At 28.1% G+C, this 17,275-nt stretch overlaps 1 protein-coding gene and 1 long non-coding RNA gene across 4 annotated transcripts in view; one reads left to right on the plus strand and one right to left on the minus strand.

Annotated features, from left to right (window-relative positions):
- LOC107442200 (zinc finger MYND domain-containing protein 11) overlaps positions 1-8,018 on the plus strand; it is a 40,533-nt gene extending 32,515 nt beyond the window's left edge. For 2 of the 3 annotated variants that reach the window (XM_043048666.2, XM_071184237.1), the window contains exon 12: positions 4,401-7,057. In XM_043048666.2, coding sequence (XP_042904600.1) covers positions 4,401-4,523 — 123 coding nt within the window. In that variant the 3' untranslated portion in view covers positions 4,524-7,057. Of the gene's footprint in view, positions 1-4,400 lie in introns of all 3 variants that reach the window. The other variant, XM_043048667.2, reaches the window with a different exon arrangement.
- Positions 8,019-12,739: 4,721 nt separating this feature from the next.
- LOC107442204 (uncharacterized) lies at positions 12,740-16,496 on the minus strand. Its single transcript, XR_002376560.3, has 2 exons — positions 16,087-16,496; positions 12,740-13,007 (listed from the first exon to the last, which is right to left on the minus strand). It is a non-coding gene; the product is annotated as an uncharacterized lncRNA (long non-coding RNA).
- Between the last annotated feature and the right edge of the window lie 779 nt (positions 16,497-17,275).

The following is a 17,275-nucleotide window of genomic DNA, read 5'->3' on the forward strand; positions in this document are numbered from 1 at the left end:
AATGATTGCTAATGCATGATAATATTAATAATTTTTGCCATTTCTACCAATAGATAAAGGTTTTCAATCTCCTCTTTTCCATTCCTACTATTAGTTCCCTATATCTTGTTCAAATTTTAAATCCTTAATAAATTAAAATACTTCATCCCCTCAAGTTCAAATAAATTTTTTTAAACTTGAAGTTGTTTGCAATTGATGCCAATATAATTTTTTCAAATATTAAATCATTAATTAAATTGGGATGAGCACAAAACAAAATGGAATTTTCTGATTGTTTAAGCGTTAGTCATTGTTCCAAAATTCTACTTAAAGCAATTCAGTTTTTCACATATTTTAAAAATAACATCAGTGATAATTTCTAACTTATAGCTCTATTTGAACAAAAAAATAGTTTATTGCTAAGATTGAAATATTTAATTATTTTGTTGAATGTCAGATAAATTCAATTAAGATAAATTCAGCTGTGTCAGATAAATCCAGTTAGCAAGTGTGGTCCACGTCACCATATTTATACTTTTATAGTTGTCTGATACCGCACGCCTTTTTTTTCCTTCAATTCCTACTATTAGTTCACACTCTCCCTATATATATACTGTCAGACCTCGATATAAGGTCACCCTAAGGGACATCGCAAAAGTGACCTTATAAGCGGGGCGACCTTTTAACCGATTCATTAGCAGTTCATAACTAAGCACGTAATAGTACACATTAAGATTTTTTTTGAAATGGTAAGACAAACGAAAACGATCGGCCGTAAATTAAATATTTAAGTCAATAAATTTTAACAGAATTAGTAGAAAATTAAAGAAAGTTAGATTTTAATTTTTTTTTTATTTAAAATAAAGCTGTTTACAAATTTCCTCAAAGTGTACATACATACATTACACCTTTCCTTATTCAGAATAATCATTTATGAAGGTCTGTCTCGTTTTTTGTTTCATTTTTCGAACAATGTTTTCTAGATTTTGTAACTTCTCAAAATGTTCCTCAGCTCCCTCATGGTTTGTAAAAAAAATTCGTATGGCATTTATTACATTGAAGGCTTTCCGTTGGGTTACAGCTACAGTCTCAGGATCACTGTCAACAACTTGTGAAACGATTTCAGAAATCGTAGCTTCAGAAGTAGTGGCAATTTCCTTATCAATCAAACCATATTCAGCTTCCTCTTCATTTGCATGGCCGCAATTTTTCAAATCTTCCATCAGAACAGATAAAGGAATATTGTCTTCTTCGGTTTCGTCATCCACAGTATTCAGAGAACTCACAAAACCAGCATGACGAAAACAATTTGCTATGCATGTGGTAGACACCATGCTACGCCTCAGATAAAAATGACCTTATAAGCGGTAACGATTTTTAAATCTTGACCATATATCCTATAATTTGTATCAAAGAATTCCTATTCAGTGAGCCGGGACTTTGGAAAAGTGACCTTATATCGAGGTCTGATATTTCAAATACACGATTTGTGACCAATTTAAGCATACTTAAACTCGTGAATTTGCTGATTTAAAGTCAAATCAAGTTGGCTAAAGAAAATATTAATTCTTTTTTTGTACTGCTTGTCCTGCAAGTTGGTATTAAACTTTCTGTGAAAAAGATGAATTGTTTAAAACTCTGTCCCTAAAGACAAATGTTCTATTTTCACGATATTTTTAGCTTTAATAAATTATCATTAAGTTTTTGTCAAGAAATTGCTTTGTTGATTCAAAATGTATGTTTTTGTTCTTAATTTCATGGAAATCATTTGAATCCTATAATTTCATGGACATCAATTGAATGCAACATGTATTTTTAAGACTGTTTATTTTAGAATTTAATTTAAAACAATGGCCTGACTGGAGGTGCAATTTCATTTTTAATTGCTGTCAATTAAATATCAGAGTATAGTAACGTTTTCCTAAAAGAATAAAGTCGTACTAANTATTTTAAAAATAACATCAGTGATAATTTCTAACTTATGGCTCTATTTGAACAAAAAATTAGTTTATTGCTAAAATTGAAATATTTAATTATTTTATTGAATGTCAGATAAATTCAATTAAGATAAATTCAGCTGTGTCAGATAAATCCAGTTAGGAATATTGTGTGGTAGCACGTGTGGTCCACGTCACCATATTTATACTTTTATAGTTGTCTGGTACCGCACGCCTTTTTTTTCCAATTCCTACTATTAGTTCACACTCTCCCTATATATATATCTTGTTCAAATTTTCAATTGTTAATAAAATACTTATTATTCATCCATTCAAGTTCAAATACATTTTTTAAATCTTGTAGTGAATGTCACTTGATGTTAATACAGTGTTTTCAAATTTAATTTCTTCATTAATTAAATTTAATTAATAATTTCAGATTTATATGGAAGAAAAATTTTAATTATTTAATAGAAAGTAACTAGAATAAAATTGTTGACCTAAGTACGATTTGAATTCAAAAATATTTTATTATATTACTTGTTAATCATATGTTTCTTAAACAATTTTTTTGTTTTGTTTTTAATATTTTGCAGAAAAAAAATAAAAATAGTAATTGGTGCGGTGCACCACAGCCATACACGGTGGTCTTTCTTCTGAGTAGCACCACGTGGCTGTACAGAAGCTGGCTTTTTTGAAGCAGTACCTTCCCTTGACCACTGCAGCCAACTATCATGCACAGTGGATAAATTTCTCCCCAATCTTTTTACAATATCGCAGGAAGAAAATCTACCTTCACTCAGTCTTATTACGCAACCACAGTCAAAGATAATGGCTTTTCCGTCTCCTTAAAGGCATTATTGACTAACAGCAACTCAACGTGTCAAAATTTAACAAAAAATAATGTTTATAAACTGTGTAGAACTCTTTATTTAAAACAACCCTCGTTTGCATGTTCACAGTGACACTACTAGCACTAAGTGCGAAGTTAAATAGACGTCATATTTTAGTTGTATAAACAGGCCTGACAAATTTAATTATTCTATCACAGCTGCTTCATTGTGTTGGAAATTCCCCCCCCCTTCAGTATAGACTAATAATAAGCTAAATTATAGTAATAGACTAAAAGAAGCTAAATGTGGATTAAAGTGATATGAAACTTTTTAACTTTCCTTCAGCTAAATGTAAAATAATTTGTTATTTGACAAATATATTTCAATTACACCAATTTAGTTCTTTTGAGGAGAAAAAATACTTTTAAACATGTGATTTGTATGTACATAAATAGTAAATAAAGACTTGTTCTGTAAAAAATGTCATGCACATACACAAAAAATGTCATACACATACAATTTTTTTTTATCATTCATTTTATTTTTTTCATGGGTTAGTTAGTAATTATTATACAGTAGGGAACCGATTATCCGGAACGATCGGGACCTTCACTATTCCGGATAACTGATTTTTCCGGTTTTCTGAATCGCTACAAAAAGCCGTTTTTTCAGTGTTAAACCCAACTAAAAAAATAGAAAAATGTTTAGAAATAATCTTAAAAAGAAGAAAAAACGATGAAGTAATTCACTAATGATTATTTCCAAAATCATGGTAAAGTAAGCATCTTTCAAAAAAGAAAGAAAAATCCTAAAATCTTATGAGGAAAAAAACAATTTTTTAAAAAAAAATGGCGGAAAATTTATCGAATTTCGTTCCAGTTTTTTGGTTTTCCGGTTTTCTGATTTCCGGATAACGGGTTCTGTACTGTACTAATTTTAACCATTTTAGTTAATATTATTAAGCATCATTAATGCAGTCAAACCCCACTATAGGGAACCTTCAAGGGACCAAAATTTCGGTTCACTATATCCGTACTGCAAACAATTTTAACTAATTTTTCCAAACTGCTTCTTTTATCGCACATTATTTAAATAAATGACCAATAAAAAGAAACACAAAAATGAGTAGAAAACAATATGTAGTAACAAAAAATGTGTTAACTTTTATTTTTTATTACTTTTTGTCTTGCGTACAAAACAATTTAGGGATGGAAAATGGAGATAGAAGAAGCAAACAAGAAAAAAGTACTACTACTACATTCCTCTCAATAGATGGTTTTAAAAATCGGTGTATGTATTTTATGCAAAAATTTCAAAATTGCCAAAAAACGAAGAAAAATTAGTCGAAGACCAAAAAAGTTCAGAATATCCAATTTCCTCTCTTCTTTTGATTTACTATATCCACAAAAAATAATATTATATGTGTATAGTAAGGTACGGGAGTGAACATTTCATTCACTATAACAGGGTTTGACTGTATATTTTATTACAATTTTGATTGGTATGAGGGAAAAAAAATCTGAATTAAATCAAATAACTGAGAGTTCATTTATTTTTTTAATCCTTATTGCGATTAATTTTTTTTTACTTGTTTTGCTTCGTTCTTGTATTTTCCGTTATTTATTTTGACACTAAATTATTTTCATTATAGTGCTACAACTGTGAGCTGGAAGCCATCTACCATTGTTGCTGGAATACCTCTTATTGCAGTGTCGATTGTCAACAAGTCCATTGGCACAAAGAACACAAACGTACCTGTAGGAGAAAGCGGTAATGCCTTCCTTCCACGTTTTATGTGCTCTTGTGCGGTTCAAGGGAAACAATTCACTTTTTGCCAAAGTATGTTTTCATCATACGACTCACAAACTGATAACTACCTGTGTGAGTTGTGTTATTTAAGTAGACATTTGGGTGATCTGTTAGACCTCACTTTCATGTGATCTGCTAGACCTCACTTTCATGCAATTTGAGTGGTTTGTTAGAGCTCACTTTCATCTGCAGAACTCTCTATAAAGGAGCTTCTCGTCTCTCTCCATACTGCTAGTATTGTTTTCAGTATTATGGACACTGTTGAAGAAATGTTGGGAGAGCTCCACTTTGGCATTAAAATGGCATTTGTATTGTAGGATAGTGAGAAGCATAGCTCCTTTCATGTTTTATACTTTTTGTAGGTATTTATCATCTGGACGGACAAAAACTTCTAATCAAGTTACTGTAAACAAGTAACTGGTCTTTTTAAAGGTTGGAACAAGAAATTTTATGTAAAACATTGCAACTTAACTGGCTTCATTCAATATTTGTCATCCTTTTTTTTTTTAAAATACACTTAGAATTTGTGAGTTCATTTTTTTTAACCATTATTTAGGCTGAGAACTAACAGCTTTTGCTTTCCTCAATGAAATAGCTACCTGACAAATACAATTGAAGATTTGTAAGGTACAAATTGTTTGTGGTCACCTCCTTTTACACGGTGGACGCTAGAGGATGGGGGCCTTGGACAGCGAGAGGACCACCAGTAGGGTCAGCCGAAGGGGAGATAAGGAGTGATAGATTTATGAGGAATTAGAATGCAGAACACATTATCTTAACAATTTGTTCTTGTGGAATATAACATTTCTTTCAATTTGTTTTTATGGGATATCTATTTCATTGAGGTTAGTTCTCGGCCTTAAATTCCTTACTAGAAGTTAAAATGAATTTAAGTCATACATTGAACTGTTATAGTATGGTTAATCTTTAACAACTCAAACAGTGATTATTGTTGTTTAAACATGAAAAATTCATAAACTATGTTGAATATTTAAGTTTTTAGAAACATTTTAATTTAAAATAATGACAATCTTCAATTTCATAATAATGTCATTTCATTTTATAGTATGTAATATCGTTTTGTCATTTGAAATCATATTCATTTATCGTTAGTAAAAATGTTACCTCATTTCTATTAAGGAAGTGTCAGCAATTTATGTGTCTTATTGTACTACTGCGGAACTACAATTATTTGGTATAAATGAATGGAATTTTGATCAAGATAACTGGTAGTTGGATAATTCAAATATAAATAAATAAATGTTTTGCCGTAAAAGGAGAGGCATCATTGACTCATAATAAATTGTAGTAAATACAAAAATTTTATTCCTTTGCTAATAATTGATGGTAAAACAACTATTCTGTGTAATTGAATTGCTGGAAGAAAAAAATTATTTGCATTTCTAAAGATTGGAATAGATAAATAATTCATTTTTAATCAGATCAAGATATCAAAATCATTTTAACATCTTTATCATATTTTCCTGTGTATAAATCAACTTTGTAATCCTGTAAATTGTAATGAAATTTCAGGGTCGTCTTACTCACTGAATTTTTTTCTTCCAAAATCTGGTGATAAACATAAAAAAAGAGCAAATATAAGATAATTATAAACATAATTAGAGTAACAAAATTACTACACACTTATGTTAGTTCTTAATTGAAAGACTTCAAATGCACTGATTTCATCAGAAGACAAGGGTGATTGTATTCTGTGATTTTCCTATCATCCTACTGAACTAAAAACTAGGAGCATGGCATGTGATTGCAGATATCACAGACTTCTGCGAATGAAACTTATAATCCTATGAAATTTTTGAGTTCTGATATCTAAAATTTAAATTATCAAACCTTCGCTAAATCATGTTAACGAGCTGTTTACATACGCACGAGTCTTCCTATAATTGGCGAAAATACGCCAATTTGATTTGGCAGAATTTTGTCATTTTTAATATTTGGAAGTGCGCCAGAATCCGCTAACGTTGTGATTCACTTGATTTTAATATCTAAAATAGATTTTCATGTTTATTTCATTTGAAAGTTACACATTGCAATTCCTATTCACATTATTTTAAAATCCAATATTGCGATTTGTAGTCAAGATCAACATCGCGATTCGTATTCATGCGTTTGTAATATTAAACATTGATTTTGATATTTATATGTGATTTAAAGGCTATGCATTGCGATTCATATTCTCGTGATCTGAAAATGATGCAACACGATTTCTATATTCTCGTTTTTAAAATCCCACTTCATATTCATGCGATTTTAAAATCAAACTTCGTGATTCTTCTAGGAACTAAGTTTTGTTTCAAATTAGTTTCTGTAAACGTGTTATTTTCTTCGTTGGTAGGTAATTTAGATATAAATTTTAGTTCAAAAAATTATGCTAAATATGAAAAAAATGTATAGTATGTAAATTAAAGTTTCTGCACATAACATTTTCAGGTTCTCTTTGTGTTACAATCACCCGAGAAGAGTTTTTAAAAAAAGAAATCTAGTTCAGAGTGTTTCATATTATTTAATGTATAAATAATCTAAAAAGAACTTTTAGTTTGCACCGATTATTTCCGAATGTAAACTAAGAATTTATAGACAATTTTTGGAAGCTAAAGTGAGGGGGAAGGGTTAGCTTATAATCAATTCCACTGACTTTGAAAAATTCTAAGAGGACATACATAAATAATAGTTGAAAACATTAGGCTTAAATATACTATTATTTTTTTATTATTATGGAAGACCCGTGCTTTTTCTAGTTCACTGTACAACCGTTACTATTTCTAATTGTAGCATGGCTTTTTTTTTAAACGCTAGCTTATATATAAGTTTTGCATTTTGGGGAAACAATTCCCCTTATAAAAAGTGTACTCATGGATACATGTATGGTCTTTATTCGAAATATACAGTATTAAAAATTATATATTTTGTTCAGAAATTTATTTTTTAAAATGTGTTAATTCAGAGGTAGATTTATACACTGACAAATGCAATTTATTCTAAATTTCTGACAATAAAATTTTACAGCTGTTAACTTCAAAAATTGTAGCAAATAATTTCTTTACTGTGATGATCCAGCTTTTAAGACAGCGAGTTATTTGTTTATTATTTTGTTTTGAAAAAAACAATGAAAATAGTTCTGTTGGTAATGTGATATACTTAATGTGTTCAAAAATAAAATATACCTTCCATCTAAAGTAATTAGAGATTATAAAAATATGTCTTTAAAAAATATATTCTATCTTTTGAACATTTTGTTCTCCTAATTAATCCAAACCAGTGTCAGTTTTCTAAAACCAACTTTTTAATAATTATTTTCATAAACTGTTTCATGTTACTGTAACACGCTGTTTTCTTTTATATTTCAGTATTATTTAACAACTGAACTGTAATATTTTAATTTGTACTTAATTGCTAATTGAATAAATATGTATCAATAAAAAATTTTAATTTTGGCTTACTTAAAGTTGTTAAGTTGATGGCTTGGTTTATGGTGCCGAATTAACTTACTTGGTCGAAAGAATATTTATCTTAAATTTTGTTTTACAATTTAATTTATATTACCCTTTTTAAAAAAAAGATTACTCATTTCCATTATATATATAATACAATTATTCATCTAAATTTTTATTTCTATTATATTTAAAATAATATTCTTTGTTTCTAAGTTTCCAAAACAGTGCAATATTAAATATATAATTTCAAGTTTAATTTTTTTCACCCTTTTCAAATACTCTTTTATTCCGTTGTATATTTAATCCATCTGTAGCTTCACAAATATCAAAGATCATGCAATGTTTGGTTGAAAGGCTTTTAATACCTCTCCATTGCGATTGCTTTTAAGAAATTAACTTCTTGTGCACTTTATTTCAGTTTTAGAGCATTAGAATTTTATCATTCATATTTTGTTTCTGTTACCATTTCTTTAAAAGTTTCTGTTATCATTGTGCTTTTCTTCCTGCCTTCTTCAGTTTCACAAATGTTAAGGACACTGAGGTATTAGAGAGATAATTTTAAAATGTACATTTTATTGCACTTATCTCTTAATATTCATTCCACTGTGAGTTGTTGAGGCCCATGCAATATTAAAGAGATAATTCTACTATAAATTTTTTGTCAATTCATTATTATTACTACTGCTTTTGAAAGGTAAAATAGTTATGCACTTATTTCTTTCTTTTTTTTTTTTTCATCTTCAGTTTCACAAGTGTTAACCACTTCCCTGATTATCCCGAGTTAACTCGGGGGTATGCATATATTGCAAATATTTATTATCCCGTTTAAACTCGGGCATAGCAGAATTCGTCAATACGTTTTGTTTTATCACATTTTTATTCGGCTGGAAGCAAAACAAAAAATTATATTCTACTGTGTTTGGGAGTTCTGCTGTTTGTGGCACTGCGACGTGTTTCATACAATTGTATATACGTTGGTTCATGAATTTACAAAGAAAAGAAAAAAGAGTTTTAAAAAAATGGCATTCACGAGCAAAAGTAATGCAGATGATTTTTCAGATTATGAGCAGGGTTCATTGATTTAAATCAGCTTGATTTAAATCAATTGATTTTTTTAAAAAAATCATTGATTTAAATCAATTGATTTTTATATATATATCATATTGATTTTAAAAGTTAAAAAACAGTGCTTTATTTTTTTTTTCTCAAAATATGTTCACGGTATCTTTGAAATTATCAGATTTTCTTTTGTGAAAAAAATTTCCAATGAGTACATAGATTTTTTAAAAATGTTATTTAGCTTAACTTATGTATTTTGATATAGGATTAAAAATGAATATTTTAACATAAAAATATATAGATTGAATATTTATTTTTTGATGAATGACAACATTTATAAACACAATCTGTTGCATTTATTTTGCCATTTTATAAATCATGAGAAAAAAAAAAAGATCACAATTTTAAATTAAAATTATGGTGTGCTAATTGAAACTTTGTGTTACTAGTTAAAGTAGTATTCTTTAAATTATCTATTTTATCTTGTCTTTTAATTTCAATCATGCCTTTGTATCAAAATGGTCGCTATGCATTATAATGAAAAATTATTTTAGTAAGTTAGAGCTTCTAAAATATTGTTATAATATAGTTTTAATATTAATTTAATTTTGATTAAACATTTATAAAGTTTTTTTGATCATAAATTAAAGCTCTTATAGTGTATTTAAATAAAAATCAAAAAAATCTGATTTAAATCAAAAAAATCCGATTTAAATCAAAATAATCCGATTTTTTTAAAAAAAATCAAAAAAATCACGAACCCTGATTATGAGGATGTAAACATATACAAAGACTAATATTTAACTTTTTCCATTTGCCCGAGATAATTTGGGATAGTAATCTGATGGTAAATTAAATATACTTTACACACAAAAAAATTGAAATTTAAACTTGAGCTTGTGCATTATGTTTTGTTTTAGTTCCTCGTATTTATTAATGAAATTTAAAAAAAATATGTTGATTTTTTTGTATATTTTTTCAAAAACAGGGAAGCGGTTAAATACTAAACACTATTATAAAAAAACCTTTTAATCCTTGTATTTTGTTCAATTTTATTGCATTTGTCTTTATAAATTAATTTTCTTCATTCATAGTTTTTACAAATGCAGGGACCAGGAGACAGAGAGTTCTGAAACTTTCCAGGTTCCTGCATAAATGTCAAAGCATGAAAATTTTTACCTCACATTTTGCAACTTGTCATTGATTGAGCTCTACTAGATTTAAAAGACTGTAAGAAATGCTTTAACTCATATTGAGCATTTATTCAGTCTAAATTATTGTTATGTCTATGTTACGTGTTTTTAGTCGCATTTTGTGAAATGCTTGTTTTCATTGTTATATTTAATGATCAACTGCATAATTATACTAAATATTATTCTATTAAGTGTTCATGTAAATTATATTTTCATGTTGTACTGAATGTTGTTGACATTCAGAAATACTTTTTTTAAACAAGTTTTTCAAACCTGATAGTTATTTTATTTTTAAAGATAAAATTATAATGATTTTTTGTGATATTTTAATTATATATATATCTATCATAATTTTCTCTGTTTTAACTTGTAAACCATACTTAATTATTAACTAATAAAGTACATAGTATTTGTTTAGAAAGGGGAAAATGCACATTTTTTCTTAAACGAACGTTATCTATATATTTAGTCTTTGAAAGATAATAGTTTTACTATTTATTTTTTTATGTCTATTTATGGCAACTTTTTACTTTTTTTTATATATTTGTTTGATAGAATAGTGTCTACATAGTGATAGCGGTATGAAAAGGTCTTTAAAAAAAATATTCTCAATATTTTTGGCTTTGAAGGACAAGAATGTGTACATATAGCATTTGTGTTGTTCCCCCCCACCCTATCTCTCTTTTAAAAATCAACTTTAACTGTTCTGGTGCAACTGAAAAGTTTGTTTTCATGCCATGTTTAGCTAGCAACATAACTGTATTTATATGAACTTAATGTTTGACCTGGTGATTGGTAATTAATAAAGTCTTAACTATAGATATGATTTACTTCTTGGTTTTTACTCAAAATAATCTAATAACTTTACATTCAACAATATACATGTTATTATTTAAGAAAAAAACAAATAATTTTTAAATCAGCTGAAGTTGATAACCAAAAAAAAATAGAAATCTGAGAATTTTGATGACAAAAATAGTGTCATAATAAAACTATGTGAAAGCAAAGTTGGTGCAAGTCATAATTCTCTTTAAAAAATGAAAATAGAAATGAATTAATACAAGATTGAGAGTAATATAATTAATATTTGTGTCGAAAGTGCTTTTTATTAACAAAAAAAGAAAAAACCTCCATTTATAGAATTTTTTTTCCCCATCTACATACATAAACTACAATACTATGGGTGATATTCACCCATTTTGAAGAGGGAAAACACTAATTTTCTGTTTCGCATATTGTGAATCGTCATCACATTAAAAAAGCGGTGAAATGTGTGTCAGTAGTTATCGAAAATATTTGAAGACTAATCAGACTCTTCGAAAAGGTGTTACTCAATATTGTGTGTCACGTTTCAAGATTTACTTTCCAAAAAAATAAAATCTGTAGGGAAAAAAACAATAGAAACGCCTCATGGATTTGTGGTGACATCGCCTCAAACCGGTTATTAGAATTTGCGTGTCGTAATTTCGGTATTTAAGAAAAACATGAGAATATCAATGGTTAATAACTGTTTAATGAAAGCTATTGTGATTTTAAATAACCAAGCATAAATTCGTAGCAATAATTGCCAAAAAAATTATCAGAACAAGACATAATTTTACAATGGAGTGGGCATGAGTTTCGAGCAATCTAGTAAAGACTTAAAATGAGTAGTTTAAAACAGGCTTCATTTCAACCAAATAAAAAGAGGGGTCAAAAATATCGCATTGATTTATAAATCTGAATTTGTAATAAAATCCTTCTCTGTCACTTTTATTGATAATCTCATTTGGATTATTAACCTACTGCAAAATGTTGATAATTTAAATTATAATTTATTAAATTTGAGATATTATTTACATTAATATATTTTACTACATACAAGTCAGTATGTAACTATAATAATTTTTAAAAATTTATTTCTCATAAAGCATTACATATTTTATTGCAATAAGAGAAGTAGGTAATGCTAAAATTCAGCTATTTCGAAATTGTTTTTTAGCTTTAATTCCATTTAGTTTTTTTTTCTTCCCCCAATTATTTCTTAACCCTTCACAGTCCGTTTGCATTATAAGTTTACTTCCCACCAGATATAATTATAATCATAGTTGGATTAACTGTAAATTACAAAAATTAAAGTGGTCAAAAAATTACTTCTACCATATAAGCAGCATTTGACCAAGTAAGTTAAAGTGTCATGCAGCTTTTAGACTGCATTAGTCTGTTAAGGGTTATCTGAAATAAAACAACTTTTAGACGTTTAAATTTGCTTAATATATAATATTCAACTAATATCAAATAGTTGTCTTTTAAAATTGATATTTCGATGACGACTTGAACTGGTCTTAAAAAATTTGATGTATTAATTCAACCTCACCTAATAGCAGTATTAGAAAACTCCTTTGCTTAGGATTATTTATATATATTGAGGAGGGGGGGAAGAAACATTAGACTAGAAAATTAAATTTATTGAAGTAAAATAATATGCAGACAAATATTTTTTGAGAGAATTTAATTGTCTAAGAATAATTTTGCAGAAAATAACATGACTAATATAAATGGAAACAAAATTAAAAATGCAAATTTACTATAACAGGGTTTGATAAATATTACGAAAAATGAGAGATTTCTTGACAGCAATATACTCTTTTTCTTTTTTCAACTTAACATTTCATGTTTAAATCCCTAACTAATAATTGTCTTTCCTGGATGTATTATCATTTAGCAATTGTAGTTGAAGATGAAATTTTTCCATTTGGAAGACTGAAAAAAAAAAAACAGGCATTAGAGAAATAGTCAACTGTTTTATAAATTTACACGCGACAAAAGAATTAAAAAAATGATTCCTATATTATAAGTAAAAAGATAAAACGTTCGTAAAAAGTTAAAAAATAAAATTTTCTTTTATAAGGTAGATTTAATGAAAGAATGTCAATATAAGAAAACTCATTACACGATCAAAAAGATATAACCAGCAAATCTATTTTGCTGTCATTTCTTATATCAACATTCTCATGTATAAGAAAGTTCAGTTTAATGTATCAATTACCATTAAGAATATAAACTCAGTTCAATCCCGATATTTTAATACAATTTTATAGCACCATGAAAACTTGAGAAAAACTAGAATTTTTAAACTGCTTACCATTGTAATTTATTCTGTTTAAAATTTGTTTTAGCTTAGGCAATTTTTTTTTTAGGAAAAAACTAAAAAAGGAACTTTTTAATAGTTAAAGTTCTTAAAACATCTAATAATTCAAAAATTAGAAATATTTCTAATATCTGAAAAATAATACTAAATAAATATAGAAATTTATTTTGTACTGTAATGGATTTGTTTTAATTTTTGTTTAAACATTATAAATTTTCTTTAAAAATATTTCATTCAAATTTATATTACTCTATTAAATGCGTATATTTATATATATATTTGCACTTTCATTCTGTAAGCTCTACAGTTTTTTCACCTTTGGTTAGATTTTATACCCCTCCTAATCCTCATATATATATTTTTTTCTTTCTAATAAATTGTGAAAAATGGTAATTTTTTATAAAAAAGAATCAAATGATGAAAAGTATTTAATTTTTTGCAAATATGTTATTACATTTACTGAAAAAAAAAACTGCTTAGAACATTAATGTTTAGATAAAAATTACCCTTCCAGGGTTGAAACAAACTAAGTTTCCCTAAGTTTAAATTCCAAATGTAGCATTCTAAGAAAATATTTCTACTTTTACAAACATCTTGTGTGCATTCTTATTAATATTAAATCATATTAAATCATAATTTTTTTCATAAATAAATAATTGATCAATTTATATTTATTTATAAAATTAATTAATAGAATATTATGTTAATCAAAATTAATTTCTGGCAATTTTTTAAATAAAATATTATAAATTTAGGAATTGTTTCAGTTTACTGAATGCGTAACACACTAAAAGTGATACATTACTAAGTTTTGTTATTAAAATATGTCGATTGAAATCGTTAAAAATGTGAGAGATTTTGTTTCCATTATACGTCCGAAATGAATATTCTGTGTTGAGCAATATCGGCTAAATACCAAATATTTGTAGGTTGCATCTCTAAATTAGAAGCAGCAATTGTTGAGCAAAATCTTGTATCTATTTACAATTTAAAAACTTCTTGAAAAGGTTTTTTAGCAATTTTTGCAACAACAGGACCCTATTTACACAAATTCACAAAAGCAGGACTCTGGTTGAAAGAATATGACTTAANTAAATTTATGAATTGTTTAAGTTTACTTAATGCATAATGCATTAAAAGTGATACATTACTAAGTTTTGTTATTTAAAATATGTCAATTGAAATTATTAAAAATGTGAGAGATTTTGTTTCCATTATTATTCCGAAATGAATGTTCTGTGTTTAGCAATAACGGCTAAATACCAAATATTTGTATGTTGCATCTCTAATTTAAAAGGAGCAATTGTTGAGCTTGTATCTATTTATAATTTAAAAACTTCTTGAAAAGATTTTTTAGCAATAACAGGACCCTATTTACACAAATTCACAAAAGCAGGACTCTGGTAGAAGGAATATGACTTAACACTTACTTTATATTCCCAAATTATGAATTGTTTTTTCACAATTTTACAAAAACAGGACCTTTTACAAAATGTCTGGACAGACCCCTGATAATTCATAATTTATTTAATGTTTCAGTTACCGCTATATTATGGCAATATAATATTATAGAATAAAATTATTTCAAGTAAAACAGCAATGAAATATAAATGACATTCTTTATAAGTTATAGAATCTCTAACAATATAGTGAATGAATTTTGACATGAATATACACCAGCTTATGTATATTCATTAACAACAAATTCATAACTAGACTACATATAGCATAAGGTCAGCAAAGTTAACTGTCAGATATAATAACCTAATTAAAGATTATAAATAATAAAATGATGAAAAATCCTCATTCATTTAAATAGATATTATAAAAATTGTCTTTTATAGGTTATAACATTTATTATTGCCATCATAAACTTTATTTATAAGGTCAGGGTTCCGCAGGAAGAATGTTGATCTTTTACGTTTCTGTAACAGAAAAAAATGGGAACCACTGGTGTATACTGCTATTTCTTTCAATCACATTTACTAATACTCATAGTTTAACATTAGTTGCAGGTATTATCGATTATGTTCCAGTAAATTTTGTTAGTAAGAATGATTAATGGAGATATTTTTGTATCATGATCTGTCGTGCTAACTACAATCGCTAAGGTGACGAATAGATTTTAAACTTTCAATTTAAAAAAAAACAAAACATGTAGATGTTTGCCCAGGGTCAGCTACGAGTTATAAATTTCCAGTTGGTTCTTTTCTGTGATGTTTTTTTTTTTTTTAGTTTCTTGCGGACCGCTGTGCGCAAGTTGCCAAGATTTGGTGATTTTTCTGTCTCAGATCACGATATGGAAACCTCCTGACTAAGCACATATTATCATATACAGATATCTTTTAACAATTATAAACCTTCTGGGGAAATTTTCTATATCGTGATCTTTCTCGCCAGCTATTTAAATATTATTCTGCCAAACTTAGTGCAGACAGAGACAAATAAAATTATAGAACTTTTCTTACAGTATCATGATCTGAGGCAGAATAATAGATTAGTTTTGGCAACTTCAAGGCAGCGACTAACTAAAAAAGAACCTCGAAGGGAACAACTCGTAGCCACTTCGAAACAGACCTCAGCTTTTAAAAAAATGCAACTTCCCACTTGGAGCCTTAGAGATTGTAATTAGTACGACAGATCACAATACGGAAATATCACTCTTTATTGACCTACACTAATATTACTCACTGTTATTTCACATGTTTGAATACTTCTTTGTATGCACAGTGATCTCTGCAGTGTAACATATCAACAAGTTCTTCCACACAAGTTTCTTCAGTTTTCTTTCGGCTCGTAACCCGTTCAGTGCACTCGTTGAATTTCTCCAAGAAATTAGCACAATGCTTTTGAATACATTTATCTCTAACCTCTTCCATAGGATCAACCAAATCCTCTTCTTCTTCCTCCTCAGGTGGAGCTTCAGCGTGAACCTTAAGTTTTTCAGCCATAATTTTTATTTTAAGAAGGCTGGAATAATACACAAAGTCACTGCTGATAACCTACTAGAGGACAAGACAAGTTTAAGAAACAAATATGGCAGCCAGGAATCAAAGTTACAGTTATTAACATGTTCAATGGATGTTTGACAGTGCAAAGCTAAGCACAGATGGCGCTATGAGTTAAAATTATCATAAGACTTCACATATCGCCTCATAAGGGGTATACACCATCAGAAGTTTTCTAAATTGTTTCTGATTATAGGAAGCTTTTTTGTTTACATTCTATCAACCATCCATTGTCCTTGGAGCATTTTTGGATGAGGGGTACCGATTGGGAATGATTCTGATCACCGTTGAGGGAGGAAAAGTTTTCCGTGGAGGAAATATTTCACCTATCAGGTCCTCAATCTTTCTCGGAGGTCTGTGAATGGCATACAGTAAGAATAATCCTGAAGGACAAAAGGGATCAAACAACCCCAAATCTTGAGAGCCGTACTCTAATTTTATTGATTGTCCTCGAAAACTTTCCAACTCAACAGAAAATGTTCCCAAATTTTAACATGTGTCCTCTAATTTCTCCCAAAACGCTATTTTTATATGCAGTGAACTATAAAAAATCAATAACAATAGCATAATTTTATTTTACAGTAAATGGATGATTGACTGTGTGAAGATAAGCACAGGTGGCGCTAGGTGTAATTTGGAAGAAGTAATTCGTCGTAGGACTTCCGAATTACCTCTTCCTTCCGATCGATTTTTTCACCTAAGCTTGAAAAAGCGTGGTGTTCAATATTATTATACTTGTAGTATTTTCAATATGACGCTCGCTTTTAATTTAATTTTAATCAAAACAGCAAACGAATTCGGAAGATTCCACGTTCTTGCTTTGAAGCTACCAAAAAATTCAAAATACTGCACAAATATACCTAAATAAAGGA

Source organism: Parasteatoda tepidariorum, chromosome 8, assembly GCF_043381705.1.
Source record: "Parasteatoda tepidariorum isolate YZ-2023 chromosome 8, CAS_Ptep_4.0, whole genome shotgun sequence".
In the NCBI taxonomy this organism is placed as follows: domain Eukaryota; kingdom Metazoa; phylum Arthropoda; class Arachnida; order Araneae; family Theridiidae; genus Parasteatoda; species Parasteatoda tepidariorum.